At 38.5% G+C, this 17,804-nt stretch overlaps 2 protein-coding genes across 4 annotated transcripts; one reads left to right on the forward strand and one right to left on the reverse strand.

The window, feature by feature from the left end:
- Positions 1-246: 246 nt before the first annotated feature.
- On the forward strand, positions 247-11,906 carry cog2 (component of oligomeric golgi complex 2). Of its 2 annotated transcripts, XM_003438286.5 has the most exons (18): positions 247-514; positions 1,330-1,491; positions 3,152-3,217; positions 3,303-3,383; positions 3,503-3,606; positions 3,851-3,959; positions 4,566-4,745; positions 4,941-5,065; positions 5,513-5,639; positions 5,754-5,893; positions 6,660-6,721; positions 6,811-6,962; positions 7,093-7,278; positions 7,431-7,503; positions 7,634-7,776; positions 8,820-8,959; positions 9,177-9,360; positions 9,513-11,906. In XM_003438286.5, the coding sequence occupies exons 1-18, from the start codon at positions 458-460 to the stop codon at positions 9,609-9,611; spliced, it is 2,190 nt and encodes a 729-aa protein (XP_003438334.1). In that variant the 5' UTR covers positions 247-457; the 3' UTR covers positions 9,612-11,906. The 2 variants fall into 2 exon arrangements, with proteins under 2 accessions (XP_003438334.1, XP_005474316.1); XM_005474259.4 differs by lacking the exons at positions 247-514; positions 1,330-1,491; positions 3,152-3,217 and having other exon boundaries at positions 3,303-3,382; positions 3,501-3,606.
- agt (angiotensinogen) lies at positions 11,669-15,963 on the reverse strand. Of its 2 annotated transcripts, XM_003438285.4 has the most exons (7): positions 15,822-15,963; positions 13,937-14,391; positions 13,423-13,789; positions 12,915-13,039; positions 12,660-12,808; positions 12,273-12,429; positions 11,809-12,184 (listed from the first exon to the last, which is right to left on the reverse strand). In XM_003438285.4, the coding sequence occupies exons 2-7, from the start codon at positions 14,351-14,353 to the stop codon at positions 12,008-12,010; spliced, it is 1,392 nt and encodes a 463-aa protein (XP_003438333.1). In that variant the 5' UTR covers positions 14,354-14,391; positions 15,822-15,963; the 3' UTR covers positions 11,809-12,007. The 2 variants fall into 2 exon arrangements, with proteins under 2 accessions (XP_019222363.1, XP_003438333.1); XM_019366818.2 differs by lacking the exon at positions 15,822-15,963 and having other exon boundaries at positions 11,669-12,184; positions 13,937-14,353.
- Positions 15,964-17,804: the final 1,841 nt, after the last annotated feature.

Raw genomic sequence — 17,804 nt, forward strand, 5'->3', positions numbered from 1 at the left:
AACGATTAAAATGGATTTTTCTTTTCATATCCACTCCAAAGAAAAGAGAAACGTTGTTGATGTTGGAAAGGATTGTCACAACTAATGCGGATTTTGTTTTAATTTTTTTTCCCTGTATACTGGAAATTAACAAAATTGCATTTGGAAATAAAAATTTGAGCACCTAAAAATTTTGAGTCATTTTATTTGACAACTCTGAAATCCAAAATCAGTAGTAACAAACTATTTTATTTATTTAAATATGAAAATATTTAGGTTCCATTCAACAGCGACCCCTGCAGTCTCAATGCACTGTGGGCACATTGCATGGGGCCTCTAGGGGGCGCAGGAGTATCATCTTAATCACTGTCTTCTTCGTCGGTGCGCTTGCCATGTTTGCGGAAGCTTGACTGCAGCTAGTTCAAGGCTGGTTATCATTTCTCTGACTGTTGCTTCAAGTTGTGTTTTCTTGTATAAAATGAATCTACCAAAGGGACCGGATTCTCTGTGCTTCGATAAGGATGTTTTTATGAAGGTAAGAGTGTGTAAATGCTGGTTAAAGCGTTAGGTTATCAAACTAGCTAGCATTAGGCTAGCTAAATGTCGATAGTGGACGTTCATGCGGATGCTCCTGTGTCAGTAAAGGTTTACCAGTCAGTAGTTATGCATGTTTTTTTTTTTTTTATCGAGCCAGCAGAGTAACTTTAAATAACAGGGAACATGCAGGCGTTTCTGCGTGAAACAGTCGACGCCTGAGGAGTGCAGTTTGAGCACTCACCAGACACTTTGTTAGGTACACCCGTTCAAGTGTTTGTTAACGCAGAAATGTAAATATTTAATTAGCCAATTACATGGCAGTAATCCAAAGCGTTTGCTCATGTAGACGAGGTTTAGACTTGGCTTGTTGAAGTTCAAACCGAGCATCAAAAGGAGGGATGAGAGTGATCTAAGTGGCTTTAAACCTGGCATGTCCCTACACAGCCCACTATACGGTTTTACAGAGAATGGTGTAAAAATAGAGAAAATATGCAGTGAACAGCTGATCTCTGGGTGAAAATTCCTCGTCGATGTCAGAGGAAAATGGCTGATAGAGCTGTAAAAGTAACTAAAATAAACAGATGTTAAAACCAAACTATGCAGAAGAGCATCTCTGAATGCATCACACACACCGGGTGCCACTCCTTTCAAGAATAGGAAAGGCACCGATCTTTCCGAATCTATGTTCAATCTATGACCAGATAATTAAGGGAGTTCTCAAACCAAAAGGAGGCCCAACATGTACCTATCAAAGTGACCGGAGTTAATATGTGTCATTGAATGCATGCTGCCTTCTTCCCTTTGTGTCTGCAGGATGACTTTGACGTTGACCAGTTTGTGGCTGAGTGTCGGAAGCAGGTCCAGCTGGAAGAACTGAGAGAGGACCTAGAGCTCTACTACAAGCTGTTGAAAACAGCCATGGTGGAGCTCATCAACAAGGACTATGCAGACTTTGTTAACCTCTCTACCAATCTGGTCAGTTGTTATTCATGTTTCCTAATGTCAGTAACTGTCATTTTAAATGTGTGAAGTTTAGAAACAGTAGCCAGCAGGAAACAGGAGGACGCCCCTTGGTGTAATTTAAAATTTAACATAATTGTAAACTGCCTTGATGAAATCTAGCTAATAAATCAGTCATTATTATTCGTAGATATTGTTTTATTTATGTAAATGAAACAGAATGCATGTGTTGTCAGTTATTAGATCTATTCAGTGATTTATTTGTAAATTAAGTGATGGAAAAATGGCAAAATCTGTAGAACTAATCAAGCAAACCTTTGCTGGTTCAACTTCGAAAATGTGAGCACTTCATACTTTTCTGTTTCAATAAGGAGAGGCCGTTGGGAACAATGATTTAGTAAGAAAGAGAATTGAATTGGCAATTAGACTCTGGCCCATTATAGCAGAACAGAATCCTAGCAGTGTAAGAAGTTATGACAGGACCCTAACTAGAGGAGAAGATGAAGATGGAGGCTTGGATTGGGCTCTAAGTGATCAGTCTGAGATGGCAATGGGGAGAAGGCGGGCGGCCTGAAAGGCAGAAAGATAGAAGAGCAGTGAGGTTTAAAGCACATAGAATGGGGACTGATTGGTGTGGAGATAGCAGGCAAGAAAATGATTGGATTAAAGTAATGATGGCTGTACTGAATTTGACAGCGTGAGAAAATGGAAGTGACGTAAGGAATAGGCTATCAGCCCGAACACCCAAGAAAGCAGGCAGATGATTGATTACGGATCTTACTTATTGAACTTGCATTCAAGTTTCTAACTTTTCATGGTTAGTAGACTTCAAAACTTTGAGGTGAAACTGTAAAACAAATCTTTCATTTATCTGTCTTTGTGTATATTTTTATGATTATTTTTGACTGGAAAATGTCAAACTGTGTCCATCCTTTGAATTTCTGTGGTGCAGAACTTATCCAGAAAGATAAATACTCATTTGTAGTATGTTCATAAATTATTAAATTTGTGGTTTAAAAATGCCAACAGGTATTCAAGCCACCATTGATCAGTCACAGTCCACACAGTGTTATCGTCACAGGCTAAGTGCGCAAAAGTCTGCTGTGTCACAAAGTTGGCAAATTTTGGCAGAGCCAAACATGGGGTTTTCCACCTATAGTCGAGAGGTTTACCAGATGAGGCCAGTGCAGTGTTTATTTGCAGTTTTTGCTCCCAAATAACTCTTACTGTTCAGTAAAAAATAATTGTTACTGTTCAGTAAGAATAATTTTTTGGACAGTTTTGGGAGATCTTTGCAGAGTTTAAGATTATAATAATAAACATTAGAAATATTGGTTGTTCTTGATTGCATCACTGCTTGGCCATTTTTGAGTGCAGCTGGGGCTCTTGTGTCCTTGGCTGGCTTTTCCCATGCTGAATCACAAGTTTGTTTTGGACAAAGTTTGAATATAAATTGTCAGCTTGTGGCAAGAAATTACAACGGGAATTTCCATCATTTCCACTTTTTTTCTAGAGCGATGTATTCCACAAAAAATCTGACTTACTGTTATTAACTGTTATGAATCTAGTATTTGTTGGTCTCTTAATATGCTTCTGAACAGTTAAACATATCCCACAGTTTTAATATTCTTAAATAAAGCCTGTGCCTAATCTGACGTCTGCTCCTTCATCTTAGGTTGGGATGGACAAAGCACTCAATCAGCTTTCTGTGCCATTAGGACAGTTACGTGAGGAGGTTATGGTACGTTCTTTTCTGAATAAATATACTTCCGACTGTAATTACTTCCTGCCACTGAGTGCTTTTCTCTGGTTGCTATTTGTTGCAGAGTCTGCGGTCCTGTGTGAGTGAGGTGATACAGGCGATAGATAACCAGCTGTCAAAGCACGAGGACCTGCAGAAAAAAAAGGTTTGACTCCTCTTTTTACACTGAAACTTTATGCTTTGACCAAACTGTATTTTGTATTAATTTTATGTTATGCACATTGCAAGCTCAGTTATCTCTCTTTCATTGTCACCATCAATCAGGTGTGTGTGATGAGGCTGATTCAGGTTGTACGATCAGTGGAGAAGATTGAGAAAATCCTTCATTCACAGAATTCCAAGGAATCCAGCTCTCTGGAGATAAGCAGGTAGAGAGCTGACATGCTAATCTAGTCTATCTGTGTATTACTTGGTAGATTGTTAAATTATATCTGAAATGATTAAGAAAAATTCAAACCAGATCCCAGGCATCACATCAGGAGTTATGTTTTGTTGAGCTTGGTCTTTGCAGGGACATAATGCTATCTTGCGAGTCAGACCATTTTCCATAGATCCTCTTTTTTTTATTATTATTTTTTTATTGTGAGGGTTTTTCTCTTTCTCTATTCACAGCCCTTTGTTAGCAGGACAGATCCTAGAAAGGATTGCAACAGAGTTCAACCAGCTGCAGTTCCACGCTGTACAGAGCAAAGGCATGCCCCTGCTGGACAAAGTCAGACCTGTAAGTATTAATGAACCAATCACTTAAGGTGTTTGCAGACCTATAATTTGTTTACTCTGGTCTGAATCAGTTGATGAGTTTGTAAACGTGTAGCTTATTTCTGTGGTTTGGATATGTTCCCACAGAGAAAAATCAAAGTGAACTCCAAGTGAACCCAAATGTGTCACTACAACAAATGTGAAAAAGTTCAGTCTGCTCATTGGCCAGATGTGTCTGGGGTAGGAGCATAAAAGTAAAGATAGGAAGAAAGTGCTGTGTGAGAAAATGGAAAATTTACATTCATTTCACAGCTAGTTGCTAGCTTGTGCAGAGGTTTGCACATCTATAGTACCTTCCCACATCGAGAATACAAAGCATGCATGGCTATCGGTTCTTTCTTTAGCTCAAACTTGTAGCACACACCTAGTAGCTGGTTTGGATCGGGGTTAGATCACATTTACCCCCAAAACAAACTGCACTGGGGTTTGTTTGGAACACACTGAGACTAACTCCTTTCAAAGGGTCTCAGTGTTTTTTGGGGGGGTTTTTTGGTCTGCACCCGAGTATGATTACTGTGTTCACACCTGCACAAAACGAACGGCACCAAGTGGGAATGTCTTCTGTTAGCGTATTGCAGGGATCACGTCTATGCTGCAGCAGTCTCTGGAGGGTCTGCTGATTGAGGGCTTGCAGACATCGAATGTAGACATGGTACGTCACTGCTTGAGGACTTACGCCACCGTAGACAAGACTCGAGATGCTGAGGCCCTGGTAGGACAGGTGCTCGTCAAACCATATATGGACCAGGTAAATATGACACACATACTTCAGCTTTTTCGGGAACTATGTTTTAGATATTGTTATCTAACATGAATGGGAGCATTATTAGTTTATAATAAATATGGCCGAGAAAATTGTGACTTTTTAAAAAGACAGATTTTGATGAAATACTGAAAAAGAGATACGAAATTCATTTAATCCCCTGTCATGTTCTTTCTTTAGGTGATAGTTGAAGAAGTGGTAAAGTCCAGTCCAAGTGGTCTTCAGATGATGTACTCTAGACTTTTGGAGTTTGTTCCACACCACTGTAGACTGCTCAGAGAGGTGACTGGAGGAGCCATATCCAGGTATTAATGTTACGGGCGTATTCATCCAAAGCACATTCATCTATCACTTCAGTGTCACTGCATTTAATATATGAACCAGGTTATGTGATTATCTTTACACCATTTTGGTAGTTATTTATTTAGTTAAATGTCAAGACGACATTTTCTGTGAAGTCATTTCTTGGCCATATGCTTGGGGACAAATAAAAGGACATTTTGGGATAAATTTAAAGTTTAAGATTTGTGTCAAATAGGATATTTTTGTCCTAATTCTGAAAATTTGGGAGAACAGTTTTGAAAAGCCAAAAAACAATATATTCTAATAGTTTCACTGAGTAGTGGCTTTCAATTTTTGTACAAAACTGATCATTTCTACTAGTATTACGAACACAAAGTAAGTCAGTGGCTATAATAGTGACTACTGAATAAAGTTTCAAAGCATATTTTAAATGTACCCTTTATTCTCAGTGACAGAGCTGACATAGTGCCAGGTTATGATTTCCTGGTGAACTCTGTTTGGCCAGAGATGGTCAAAGGCATAGAGGAAAGGTTGGCCTACATCTTTAACCCTGGAAACCCCGACATATTCTACGAGGTAAAGCTGAAGTGACACAATTAGACTGTGTATGCATGTGTATGGTCACATAATGCAAGGTTTGATTGTATAATTTTTTTCTTGCGTTTCCTTGTCATTTTATCATCTTTTTAGCGTTACAGTGTAACTATGGAGTTTGTGCAGAGGTTTGAACGGCAGTGTAGCTCACAGGCCAGTGTGAAGAGACTGAGAGGACACCCCTCATATACAAGCTTCCAGAACAAATGGAACCTGCCTGTCTACTTTCAGTTACGGTGGGTATTACCATAATACACTTTATGTATTGCATAAACACTCTGTGTCTCTTTCCAGAAGAAGTTTGTCATTTTATAAACATAAAGGGCCTTAACTGTTTAGTCATGTTCACAGTGTTACTTTAAGTATGTTTGTATATTGTATGTTTGTTACCCATAAGCTGAAAATCCAAAAACTTTTTAGGGAATTGGTTGAAGTAACATTTTTTTTTTTAATGTAGAATAATAATCATACACAACTTTTAGTTATACATTTTTCTCACAATATTGATATTATATAAATAAAAATGTGTACAGCATGTACTTTTGAAAAAATGACAGGTCTTGCTTCAAAAATTTAAGAGAAATGTTTGGATTAAAATGGCAACCTGTCAGCAACTTTTGGTTGCTGACAGTCAGGAATTTACTAAACATAGTCCATAAACATGTTGCTGGACCTTGGCTGAAAGGTTATTGATCTCTGTGGAAAAGTAGAGAAGTTGTTTGTCAACCTCTTCCCACCCCCACAGACTCACACACTGTAAAGCACACAACACAAATACACACACACATTCATCATTGCACATCAAGAGAAAGATTAGGGCTCATGTCTTTATTTCACAACCACCACGGTTAAACTTTTCTGGAAAGTTGAAAGTTTCCATTACACGTGTTGTTGTTTCACGCTATGAGCACGTACGGATCAGAGCTGATGCAAGAAAGAAGCCGATAACAGATTGATTGTCTTCTCCTTTCCCTCTCTGTGTTGCTAACTTTGTTTTTACAGATACAAGGAAACTGCAGGACGTCTAGAGAATGCTATTAGTGATGGATTAGTGGCAGCACCAGGTGGATTTTTAAAAAAATTTTTTTTATCTGAATTTGTATCTTGTTCCTTATACAGTACTTAGAGTAACTATGTGTCTGCTTATGTTCAGCTGGCAGTGCATACCACCTGCAGGTATCTGAGGTGTTGTGGTCCTGCTTAGTGAGATGTTGGTCAGACAATGTCTATCTGTCACCTCTGGCACATCGCTTCTGGAAGCTTACGCTGCAGCTGTACTCAAGATATGCCAAGTTTCTTGATGAGGTAAACTTCAAATATATGAGTGATTATTTAGAAATCTTTCAGGAGATTTAAAAAAAAAAACCACCAAAGAAACCAAATTAAAAGCCAGTTGTTATAACCTGTTCCTCATCTTGATTGTTGTCTTGTGCAGGTGCTGACTAAGTCTCCGAACTCTGAGGTGACTAAGGAGCCAACCAGGCCTCTGCCGAGCTCAGCTTCTTCTACATCTAGCAGAACATCACTGGAGGAAGGCGGCAGTGAGAGTGGGAGTCCTGCCTCCCTGTCCACCAAACAGCTGGTTTACATTGCAGCAGACATCCAAAAGCTGCAGGAGCAGGTGCTCACAAACGAACTATTACATTTTTATCTGTGTAGTTCCAATTTGTTTACACTTAATATATTACCGTTTAGCCTGATGTGCAGTTTCTTAAAGGATTTTCTTCTTTAGTTTCCTCTTGTTCATCTCACAATTGGATTGTCTTTCTTTAGATCCCACAGTTGTCAGAGATGGTCAGAAAGCGGTTTGAAGCCATTGGATTCAAAAACTTTTCTCTTGTGGAAGGTGACTTACAGTTTAGGTTTACTTCTTATGCAGTATTTCCTACCATTTCTTCAATCTCAGGTTTTTCCACTTCCTGATGTTTGCACAAGTTGACTGTATGTGCATTAACAAATGCTCTCCTCTATGTCAGATGCTCTAGCAGACTCCAAGGCTTCCCTGTCAAGCAGCATTCCCTCTCTCAACACTAGGATGACCCACCATCTGACCGAACGCAGCTGTCGATTCCTGAAGAGTGCCTCAGAGGTTCCACGACTCTACCGCAGAACTAATAAAGTAAGAGAAGTTGCAATTATGTATACAGATGTCTTTATCCAATGTTTTCTTAAGGTGCACTCTCACATATCATGTCTTAGATGCTGTTGTTGCGTTCAAATGGTTGTTTATGCAGGAAACACCATATATAAAGTTTAAAATTTTATCTTGGAAATGCACAACATATTAAACTCAATATTAAGCTGAATTAACATCCATGGGTAGATTTTATGTTTGATACTCAAATCCCAGAAGGCCTTTAATGAAATGAATAATGCTTCAGTATAGGGCTGATTTGATTTATTGATTGTGTGTAAAGTCGTGTAGTCACTGAAATAAAGTTTCATTATGATTTTGTTGTAAATTGCAGTTTCATCGAAAAAAAAAAAAAGCAAGAGAAATTTACTGGACTTTTAAGTGCTTTGACTTTATTTTTCTGTTGAACATGTGTGTTCTTGCATTCATTCACCAACTTGCATGGTCATTTGCAGCAAGCCTTTCAGCACATCACTGCAGTGCTGCTGAACTTTGCATAACTACATACATCTGAAATAGTCTGTTATTCTGATTAATCAGTCATTTCTGTGGCAATGTTAGCAGACTCCTTTTATTATTAGTGATTCATAATTGTAGAGTGAATATCAGAACAATATCTGCCAAGTCTTTATAATCAATGTGATCCAAATCATTGCAAAATGAGTTCCACTTTGTAAACTCGGTTAATATATAAGGCAAAACAATGCTAATCTGAGTTGGTTAAAATATATTAAAAAGAAACCCATTAAATATCTCTGATTAAAGGTTTTTAGACATGTTGCACCTCTGACTGGTTGTTTATTGTCTGATATGTGATCCACTATACTTGTAACTATGTACCAACTTGCACTGTAATACTCTCACAACAAAGCAAGTGGTTCACAACAGGAGGCCAAGAAAAATAATTCAGTTTCTATTTATGTATTTATTTATTTTTTACATTTGGTCAAAACAATATTAAAATGGTTAATATAAAGCCTGTATATTGATTTATATTATATCATATTTTGTACCTCCTCTCTGTGTAGGATATACCGGTGCGTGCATCAGCGTACATGGATAATGCCTTACGCCCATTACATCAGTTACTGACTGATTCGACAGGGCTGGTCACCCCTCACACAGCACAAGAGTGGCTGCGAGTTGCACTGTCTGAGTGCACACAGAAGTAAGCATTACACATACCCACCACTAAACCCTGATACAATAATAAATTTGATGACTTAAAAATATGGCCTGTGATGATGTTATAATAATGTTTCTTTATTGCAACAGGGAGAATATTTCTTTCTGAAAGCTGGATTGTTTACATTTTATAAACATGTTTCCAACCTCAGCCAGCGAATTAAATTTTTTTCTGCTTTCCCATCTCATGTTGTGTTCAGGTACTATGAGACCATCTCAGAGGTGCTGAGCTCAGTCAGAAAGATGGAAGAGAGTTTGAAACGCTTGAAACAAGCCAGGAAGGGTGCAGCCGCGACTACAACAGCAGGAGCAAATGGTGGACTAACAGATGATGGCAAGATTCGTCTTCAGCTGGCACTAGATGTGGAATACTTGGGGGAACAGGTGGGTGCTATTCCATGAGTGCACAACCACATGTAGTCCATGTATGAAGACATGTATTTGAACATGTGACAAACAGTGCACATTTATCAGTCAACAAAAATATATGTTTCTTAGAAACTCATGTCATAACTTTATACTGTTGTGTGCCTCAGATTCAGAAGATGGGTCTTCAGCCAACTGACATCTCCATGTTCTCCACTCTGATGGATCTTGTAAAGGAAGCCAGAGAGCTTGCTGAACAAAATCAGTAAAACAGACTCAGCAATGACTGAAACTCTAATATGCAGCACTCATCTTCACATTTCCTGGAGACTTGTGGAGGATAAAACTTGAGTTGATGGTGATGAGAAAGTAATGGGAAGAAGTAACACTACTGGAATCATTTTCAAACATTTGTACCAAATCACTTAGTTCAATGTAAACTTTAGAACTAGGCTGTAAATTGTTGGCTGAAACAGCATAGAAACTACTGCTGGAGCATCAGCAGTTCTGGTGTAGGCAAAATGGAGAAAAGGGACTGGATGGTACTATGATTATGTAATTTTATATAACTACTGTATTGTACTTTCACTGGGCCAGAAAGTTGCATAGTAAGAGGCTCAAAATAAGTTACAAAGGGAGTACACTGATCATCATTTGGTGATGGATTAATCTAAGAGAACTATGTTAATGTGTCACATGTGTTCAAATCAGTTGTATAATATAATATGTTTAACATGAAGGTAATGAAGAACTTTGTACAGATTGTTGTGTGGTTTTATTACAAAGAAGCATTAGCAAGTTAAACTTAGTGGCCACTTTATTAGGTAAACCTGTTCAACTGCTCATTCATGCAGATATCTAATCAGCCAATCAAATTGCAGCAACATGGTCTAGTTGACCTGCTGAGGTTCAAACCAAGCATGAGAATGAGAACAAAAGTGATTTCAGAAACTGCTGATCTATTGGGATTTTCCCACATAGCCATTTTGAGAGTTTATAGAAAAAATGTTCCAAAAAAGAGAAATATCCAGTGAGTGGCAGGTCTCTGGGTGAAAATGATCCCAGAGATCAGAGGAGAATGGCCAGACAGGAAGGCAAGAGTAATTCAAATAGTCATTCGTTGCAACCAAGATGAGCAGAAGAGCGTCTCTGAATGCACAGCATGTTCAATCTTGAAGCAGGTGACCACCCGAAGTGTCACTTCCGTCAGCTAAGAACAGAAAACTGATGCTAAAATTCACATAGGCTCACCAAAACTGGACAATGATATATTGGAAAAACATTCTCTGGTCTAATGAGTCTCATTTTCTAATATTTAATATTTCCATGGTCCATTTTGACACGATAGCACCTCGTTGAATCTATGCCATGAAGAAATTAGGCAGTTCTGAAAGCAAAAAGGGGGTCCAACCACATACTAGCTTGGTGTAACTAATGAAGTGTCCGGTGAGTGTATATGAGTCATTGTTTTCACCGCATGCATGTTTATACTCAGTACTACCAATAACGCTGCAGGACCATGAACATTTAATAAACCGCAACATTATTACATGCACAGGAAAACTAAACGGGAGAATAACATTTGTTTTTGTGAATGCTGAAGCAAGTTATTCAGACCCTATAAATCACAGCCAGCCTTCAGTAATGCTGATATGCATGTGCATTATTTTCACTCATTAACTAACGTATTTATTTATGTGTAAGCGGTGATAAACAATTGCTAGTACAGTAACCTTTTTTTTAAGCCAGGCCTTATAACATTTTAGTTACAAATTTGCTGATTTCTACATTAAAATTATTTTTGGGACTATTTTCAGTAGATTTTGTCACTCTGTAACTGCTTTTGTATTAAATCCACAATCTGTTCATTACTTTTAGTTACAAAGATGGTGATGGTACGAGAGGCTTATTCCTAATACTATAATCATTTTATGCACAGAATATATAAGAATAAATATGAAAAATATGAGTTTTCAGAGAAAATGAAATTTTATCTTTTGTCTAGCTTTAGTCAGTGTATGTCAAGTGTTCATGCTGTCGGGATAGCCTTCTCTTTCCTTACCTGTTTAAATGACTTCCCACAAGTCTCACAGGTGAAGTAGGTCTATTGAAATGCTGATTAAAAACCAGTGAACTTTGTTTGTATTTGGAAACGGATGCTTTATTTCAGCAAAACCAAATCATAACAAAACAAAAATAGACTCTTAGTTACAATATACAACATGCTAGCCGTTCATCACAGACAGTCATGGTTACTGTACTTCCTGTAAAAATACTGTACAGAACTCTGCTATAATAAATTTTACAGAAAAAAAACTAATTAGGATTTTCACATTATGCTCGAAAACAACTTAAAGTAACATGTTTTCATAAATACTGCAAATGAGTTTCACATAACCCCTGAGCGTGTGAAGGGGGTGAACGCTATCAGTAACACTGTTAGATCCTTATTCCGTGTGGGTATACTTAATTCCTCATGCACTGTATGTGAGAATTATTTCAGAAGGAAAACAAATCTATGATTTAAACACAATGTCTGCACCATGAAAGATTTCCTGCAGAAATGAAAGCTGTAGATGATAAAGTACGTTGTAAAGAAATAGGCCTGGTATGTGGGAAATTTTTCATGTCAGGGGGGTTTGTTCACTTAAAGCACTATATATCATTAGAGCAGAGGATTTATGATCTTGCCCAGCATAAGGATGGAGTTAAAATTTCCTTCTATAACAGAAAAGAAGAAAGGCCTGTTAATGGACAGCTTCAGAGGGACGCCCTCTTCCTGTGTCGGGTCCTGAGGTTCTGCTCCTTCCTCTGACATCTCAAACAGCACTTTGTTGATGGCCTAAGAGGAGACATGAAGGTCTATTAGTGTCTCATAAATATACGGTGAGTGATTTTTATATTATGACAAGCTGACTACTCAGGCTAACCTTATCTATGGTGAAGGGTTTGGTGTTGCTGAGTTGGCTGAACTCGGCCTTGGAGCCCAACAGTTTGGCCTCGATTTCGGGATTCATGGTAGTCAGCAGGTCACGCAAATCAGTCACAGAGGACATGGAGAACTTGGGGAGTGACAGCTCCAGGAGACTGGAAGAGGGAGACAGAGTTTATGAGTGTGTTTTTTGTTTTGTTTGGTTTTTTTGTTTTAAATTTTAACAGTATTGGACCTGACCCTAAAAATCCATAGCTTTTTTTCCCCCTATTTTGATCTTTTGAGTTAAAAACAGCATATAGGCACTACGTTTCTGTTCAAAAAAACCCAACAGTTCAGGTCAAAGTTTACTAGTACTAGACCTAGAATAAAGTTCAATAATCACCCTTCCTGAAGATTTTGGTGCCAGTCAGAAATGACGTCTCTGCGCAGCTTTGACTCCACATCACCGAGTTTAACCCCCTCATGAGGCAAGACCAACAACATGTAGGAGCGTTTGCTCAGAGACAGCTTCACAATGGTGCATCGCCGCACCTTCAAAATAAAAGAACAAAAATATTAGATTTAGGTCGCTATGACTTTAACAAGCTAAATCCACCAACTTGTTATTAATCTTTGTTTCTTAAATACAAAGATTTACCGTATCGTTGAAGTAGTGGTACTGATCCGTGCGGGTCATCAGTGGAGCCATTACTGTGGTTGTTTGATCCACATGAAACTCCTTCAAGGTTGTCTCATCTGGCTGGAAAGCTTTCTTCCAGTTTCCTAAAGAGATGAAACCAAAGAACACAGATTCAAATTTTCTATATAGGATAAAGATATTTTTATTGTGAGAGATTTAAGCAAAAGTCTGAGGAAAGAAAATGCTCCATGATGAAAAGGCTGAGACTGGGACCCACCGATAACTCTATGGTACAATCAGCATTGTTATTTGTGAAGTTTAGCATCTGGATCAATGCACATAAAGCTGTCACTCGTAATTAGAGTCACAATTAATAGAACTGCAAAAAGTTATATTTTTATAGATTAGTGCCATACATAATGTACCGGGGTTGACAAACTGGTGTAGCCTGCACAAAGCTAGTTTTAACTTTTAATCATGAATCCTAGTCTACGTACTTTGTATAATCAACTTAACAAAGACAGACCTTGGAAGTTGAAGGAGGTGATGAACAGAAGGTTATTGGTGGCATTCAGATCTTTGAAGATATCCTTCACCTTCCCATCTGACGTCATCTCCACAAAGCTGTTGACCAGCTGCTCTGCTACCTGAGGTTTGGAGAAGTCCACACCTCGGATAAACGATGTGTCTGAGAAGTCCTGTGTGCCTTGAATAAAGTCCTCGGACAGCTGAGCATCCTGGCGAGTGAAGGCCCAAACCTGGGTAGTGATTTCATCTTTGGGTCCATCGTCCAGAAGAGAATTAATGCCCTGCAGGGTCTTAAGAACTTTGTGTCCATCCATTAAGGACACGCAGTCCTCTCCATCAGTTTCCCTACTCAGGCCTAGTAGAAGCTGGATAGAAAGAAATGAATTGAGGTTGTTTACTTCTTTGTAGAGTGAAAGTACAAGACTTAGTCAGATAATCTGATGGATGGTCAGACACATAGCCTAGGCTCAGCAGGTTCTACTTCAACAGTGACAACAAAAGTAAATAAATACCTGGAATGAACCTGCTGTCTTCCTGGAGGCTCCCAGGTAGAAGGTGACCAGGGATCCAAAGGTGTTGACTGGAGATAAGAGGGTGTTAGCGCTGTGCTGCTTGCTGCTGAGAGCCTTGTACATCCTCAAGCCCAGAGCATTTAATAGCCCTGCCAAAACTGCTGTCCTCTCTGTGATGTTTTGCCTCTGTACATCGACTTTTGATGGATCCCTGTGGTCCGGAGTCAAGACTTCATTGTCAAGGGGAGCCACAGGAAGTGTCTCCAGAGGCTTAACCATGGGGGCCTGCAGGGTCTCACAGCTGACATTCTCAGCAGCAAAAAGATAGAAGGGGTGAACGTAGACTCGGTTGGCTTGGCTTCCTGAGAGGCAGCAGTATAGTAGGAGGACGAGAAGAGGTGACCACAGTCTCTGCATTTTACCTTTGGTTGGAAATTACCCTAAAACGGTTGTCTCTGTTGGTTGGAGAGACATATATTTAGTTATTTCAACCTCAATCACCTCAAGTATAACTGACCATTTTCTGTGTCAGCCCGGCTAGGAGAGCGCTGAGTTTGAAGTCTTCTGGGAATGTTACATGACTTTTTGGTCAGCTTTCATCGCAAATCAGGCTCAATCTGGTTTTCAGCTTGTATATGATTGGCTGGCAGGAACACTGGCCGCAGATCCTGCATGTCAGAGATTGATTGAATTCTTTGTGCGCTTTCTCTCCTGCTGGTCAGTGAGTGAGAGCAGACATTACCCTCGGCAACAAAGGTCGCATAGATAATGAAGACTGTGTGTGTGTGCGTGTGTGTGTGTGTGTGTGTGTGTGTGTGTGTGTGTATTTGCATATGTTCACTGACCCAAATAAAATGGGAAACTTTGTATTCTATAAAAATTAATCTTGAAACGACAGGTACAAACTTAGTGTGCTTAAAATAAAAAAACAACTTATTTATATTTTGTTACTAACTTTTTTGTGTGTTTAAATGACAATTCTACAAATACAAAACAAAAAAACTACATAAAAAAACCCAAAACACATAGAATGAAATAATCAATAGAAGTACAAAACAAACTTTCACAGCTGCATAAATGCATAATTTATTTTATTAGTGTGTGAATGTGTGCGTGAATGGGTGGATGACTGGATGTGTAAAGCGCTTTGGGGTCCTTAGGGACTAGTAAAGCGCTATACAAATACAGGCCATTTACCATTTTTACCATTTATAGGGCCAATTTTTAAGTTCTAAGTTATTTTACTGGACAGTTTTCTAAAGTCAAGTAACAATTTTCATTAATTCTATGAAGGATTAGTCTACAAAGCTGTGAAGCAGAGTGACTTTGGTAAGTGCTCTCTTATGCAAAAATAGGACTTTATCCTTTGACTTGAACATGCATAAGTGTGGACTGATGAACTCTTAGAAGCGGTGAGCAAACACTAGATTTTCATCTATTAGGACATGTACCACAGGACATGGCCTTGGTCTCTGATCAATAAAACCAGTGCACTCAATGTTCCTATACACAACCAACCTATTGTGTACCTGCTGACTCTATAACAGAGGTGGTGAAAAAAAAGGCTACTTCACAACTTATGTGCTTTGTGAGGTCCAGAAATGTGAATAGTTTTCTTGAAAATATATTTTTCATAAAATCTCTTTCTGTATATAGAAATTTTCAGAAACAAATTTTAATTTAATTTTAATTTAGATGTAAATACAAACAAAACATTCAAAGCTTTGTTGTTCGCCAAATTAAAACATTCTTGCTTTTCAACACATTTAGTTTTTAATTCAGCAAAGCACTCTGGGAAAAAAAATCCCTCCTCATCTGTAACAGTTCAAACTACCACACAATCAAAAAGCAATTACTAAAATATAGGAAAAAAAAATTCTCTTACCAGATGGGTCTGCTGTTGTTGCTGCTGAATGAGGTGCTAAGTGAGATCCTGACTCCTCTGCACTCTTACTTTAACCCACCCGGCCAGCTGTGTGCTCCCACTCTAGTTACTGATTAACCAAAGTACCATTGAGTCAGTCAGGGGCTCTCCTGTCATGACTCACATCCTGCTTTGTACAGACAGAGCTTGAGATATAGATAAATAGGTTTGAGAGTAGGTTTGGGAGACCACCCAGTGCCCTTTTATATAATGACTTTAGTAGAATGGTGCAAGAAAATCCTGAATGGGGTGAAAAGGAGAGCTCAACTTCTATAAAGAAGTGGGAAAAGGAGGGATAAACAGTCTTGTTTCAGTTTGCCATCTTTCTAGGGTGATACACTGAAAAGTCACCATATTGCACATGTATTTATTCGTATGGGGGGATGTTGTGTTCTGTATTGATTACGTATGTTCTTTGGAGTTTTTGCTCAACCTAGACGTCAAAGAGGAATTGAGGAAACAAGTTTCATTCAACCCTGAGATCAGCAAATTTTAAGAATAATAAGATTTTCTTGCTTTTTTTTTTTTTTTTTTTTTTTTTTTACCATAATGGATCATATGTCTCACATTATTTATTCCATATAATGCATATTTTCTTTTTAGTGTACTTTTAAAATAACACTCACTAAGCCAGATTAACAGAGCGACTCTGCAGACATCTCTGTAACATTTTAATGAGTCTTGAGGGTGTTATCATTGGAACAAGAACTATAAAATAACCCCACCTGTTCTGGGAAAAGAGCAAACACTTTTCAAATGTTCAAATAGCTCTTTATGAGACAATGCGTATCATATTTTTTTATCTTAAAATTATTATCTGTGACTACAGTACAGAAAATCCGTCACACTCACACCTGATTCAACAGGACAAGGCACACTAGATTTTCTCAGCGGAGAGAACCATCATCAGGTCAAGTGTTTTACACTCCTGCTTTTATCTTTAACAAACACTGTGACACCGTTAATGGGATAAGAAATTTTATTTGACCTTTCACTTCATGTAATGTTTATAACAGTGCGAAGGATTGTTCTTTTATTTGTCACTATCTCAGACTAATACAGTATGTCTTTTCTAATATCACAGTCTCTGCAACATTCCTTTAAAATATCAAATAATTTTCAGTTCCATTCAGATATTTTTTTAAATAGTGCCTCAAGATGCTTTAAGCTACAACAATAGAAAGAAAATCCCAATAATCAGATGAACCTCTGTGAGCAAGCACTTGGCAACAGTAGGAAGGAAAAACGTCTTTCTAACGGGCAGAACCAGACTCAAGGAGGTCCAGCTATCTGCCGCAACCAGTTGGGAGTGAGGAGAAAGAGAAGAGACTCAAGGGAGACAGGACACGCTGTGGGAGACAAAGCCAGAGCTAAATAATGACACATGGAGAGTGAAAAGGAAGTAGAGAAGAAATGCTCAGTGCATCATGGCAGCCTAGGCCTATTGCGACATAACTATGGATGGTCTAACAGTAAGCTTTATTGTAAAGGAAAGTTTAGACTCTAATCTTAAGGTAGAGAGGGTGTCTGCCTCCTGAACCTGAATTGGAAGCTGGTTCCACAGCCGAGGGGCCTGAAAGCTGAAACTCTAGATCCATGAGTAAGCCAGCAGTCTGGGAGCAAAATACTCTGTGAGGATAATATGATAATAAGATATGATGTGTCTTGATTATTGAAGACTTTGTATATGAGAGGGAGGATATTAAATTAAATTCTGAATTTAACATGGAGCCAATGAAAAGAAGCCAGTAAGCTAGAAATTTGAGCTCTCTTTCTAGTCCCTGCCGCAGAATTTTGGGTTAACTGGAGGTATTGTTTTTTTGTTCTTTTTCATGGCACAACCAATAATAATGAATTACAAACATCAAGCCTAGAAGTAATAAATCCATTAACTAGTTTTTCAGCATTGCACTCAGGCAGTAATGGCAGAAATCAGTCCCATAT

The sequence above is a fragment of the Oreochromis niloticus genome, linkage group LG13, assembly GCF_001858045.2.
Source record: "Oreochromis niloticus isolate F11D_XX linkage group LG13, O_niloticus_UMD_NMBU, whole genome shotgun sequence".
Lineage (NCBI taxonomy): Eukaryota > Metazoa > Chordata > Actinopteri > Cichliformes > Cichlidae > Oreochromis > Oreochromis niloticus.

Coding starts and splice junctions, on each gene's coding strand:
- agt (XM_019366818.2), bottom strand. CDS start 14,353: ATGCAGAGACTGTGGTCACCTCTTCTCGTCCTCCTACTATACTGCTGC. Junction 13,040..13,422: donor CACCTCCTTCAACTTCCAAG/GTCTGTCTTTGT, acceptor TCATCTCTTTAG/GAAACTGGAAGAAAGCTTTC. Junction 12,430..12,659: donor CACCAAAATCTTCAGGAAGG/GTGATTATTGAA, acceptor TCCCTCTTCCAG/TCTCCTGGAGCTGTCACTCC.
- cog2 (XM_003438286.5), top strand. CDS start 458: ATGAATCTACCAAAGGGACCGGATTCTCTGTGCTTCGATAAGGATGTT. Junction 1,492..3,151: donor TTAACCTCTCTACCAATCTG/GTCAGTTGTTAT, acceptor CCTTCATCTTAG/GTTGGGATGGACAAAGCACT. Junction 7,504..7,633: donor AAACTTTTCTCTTGTGGAAG/GTGACTTACAGT, acceptor CCTCTATGTCAG/ATGCTCTAGCAGACTCCAAG.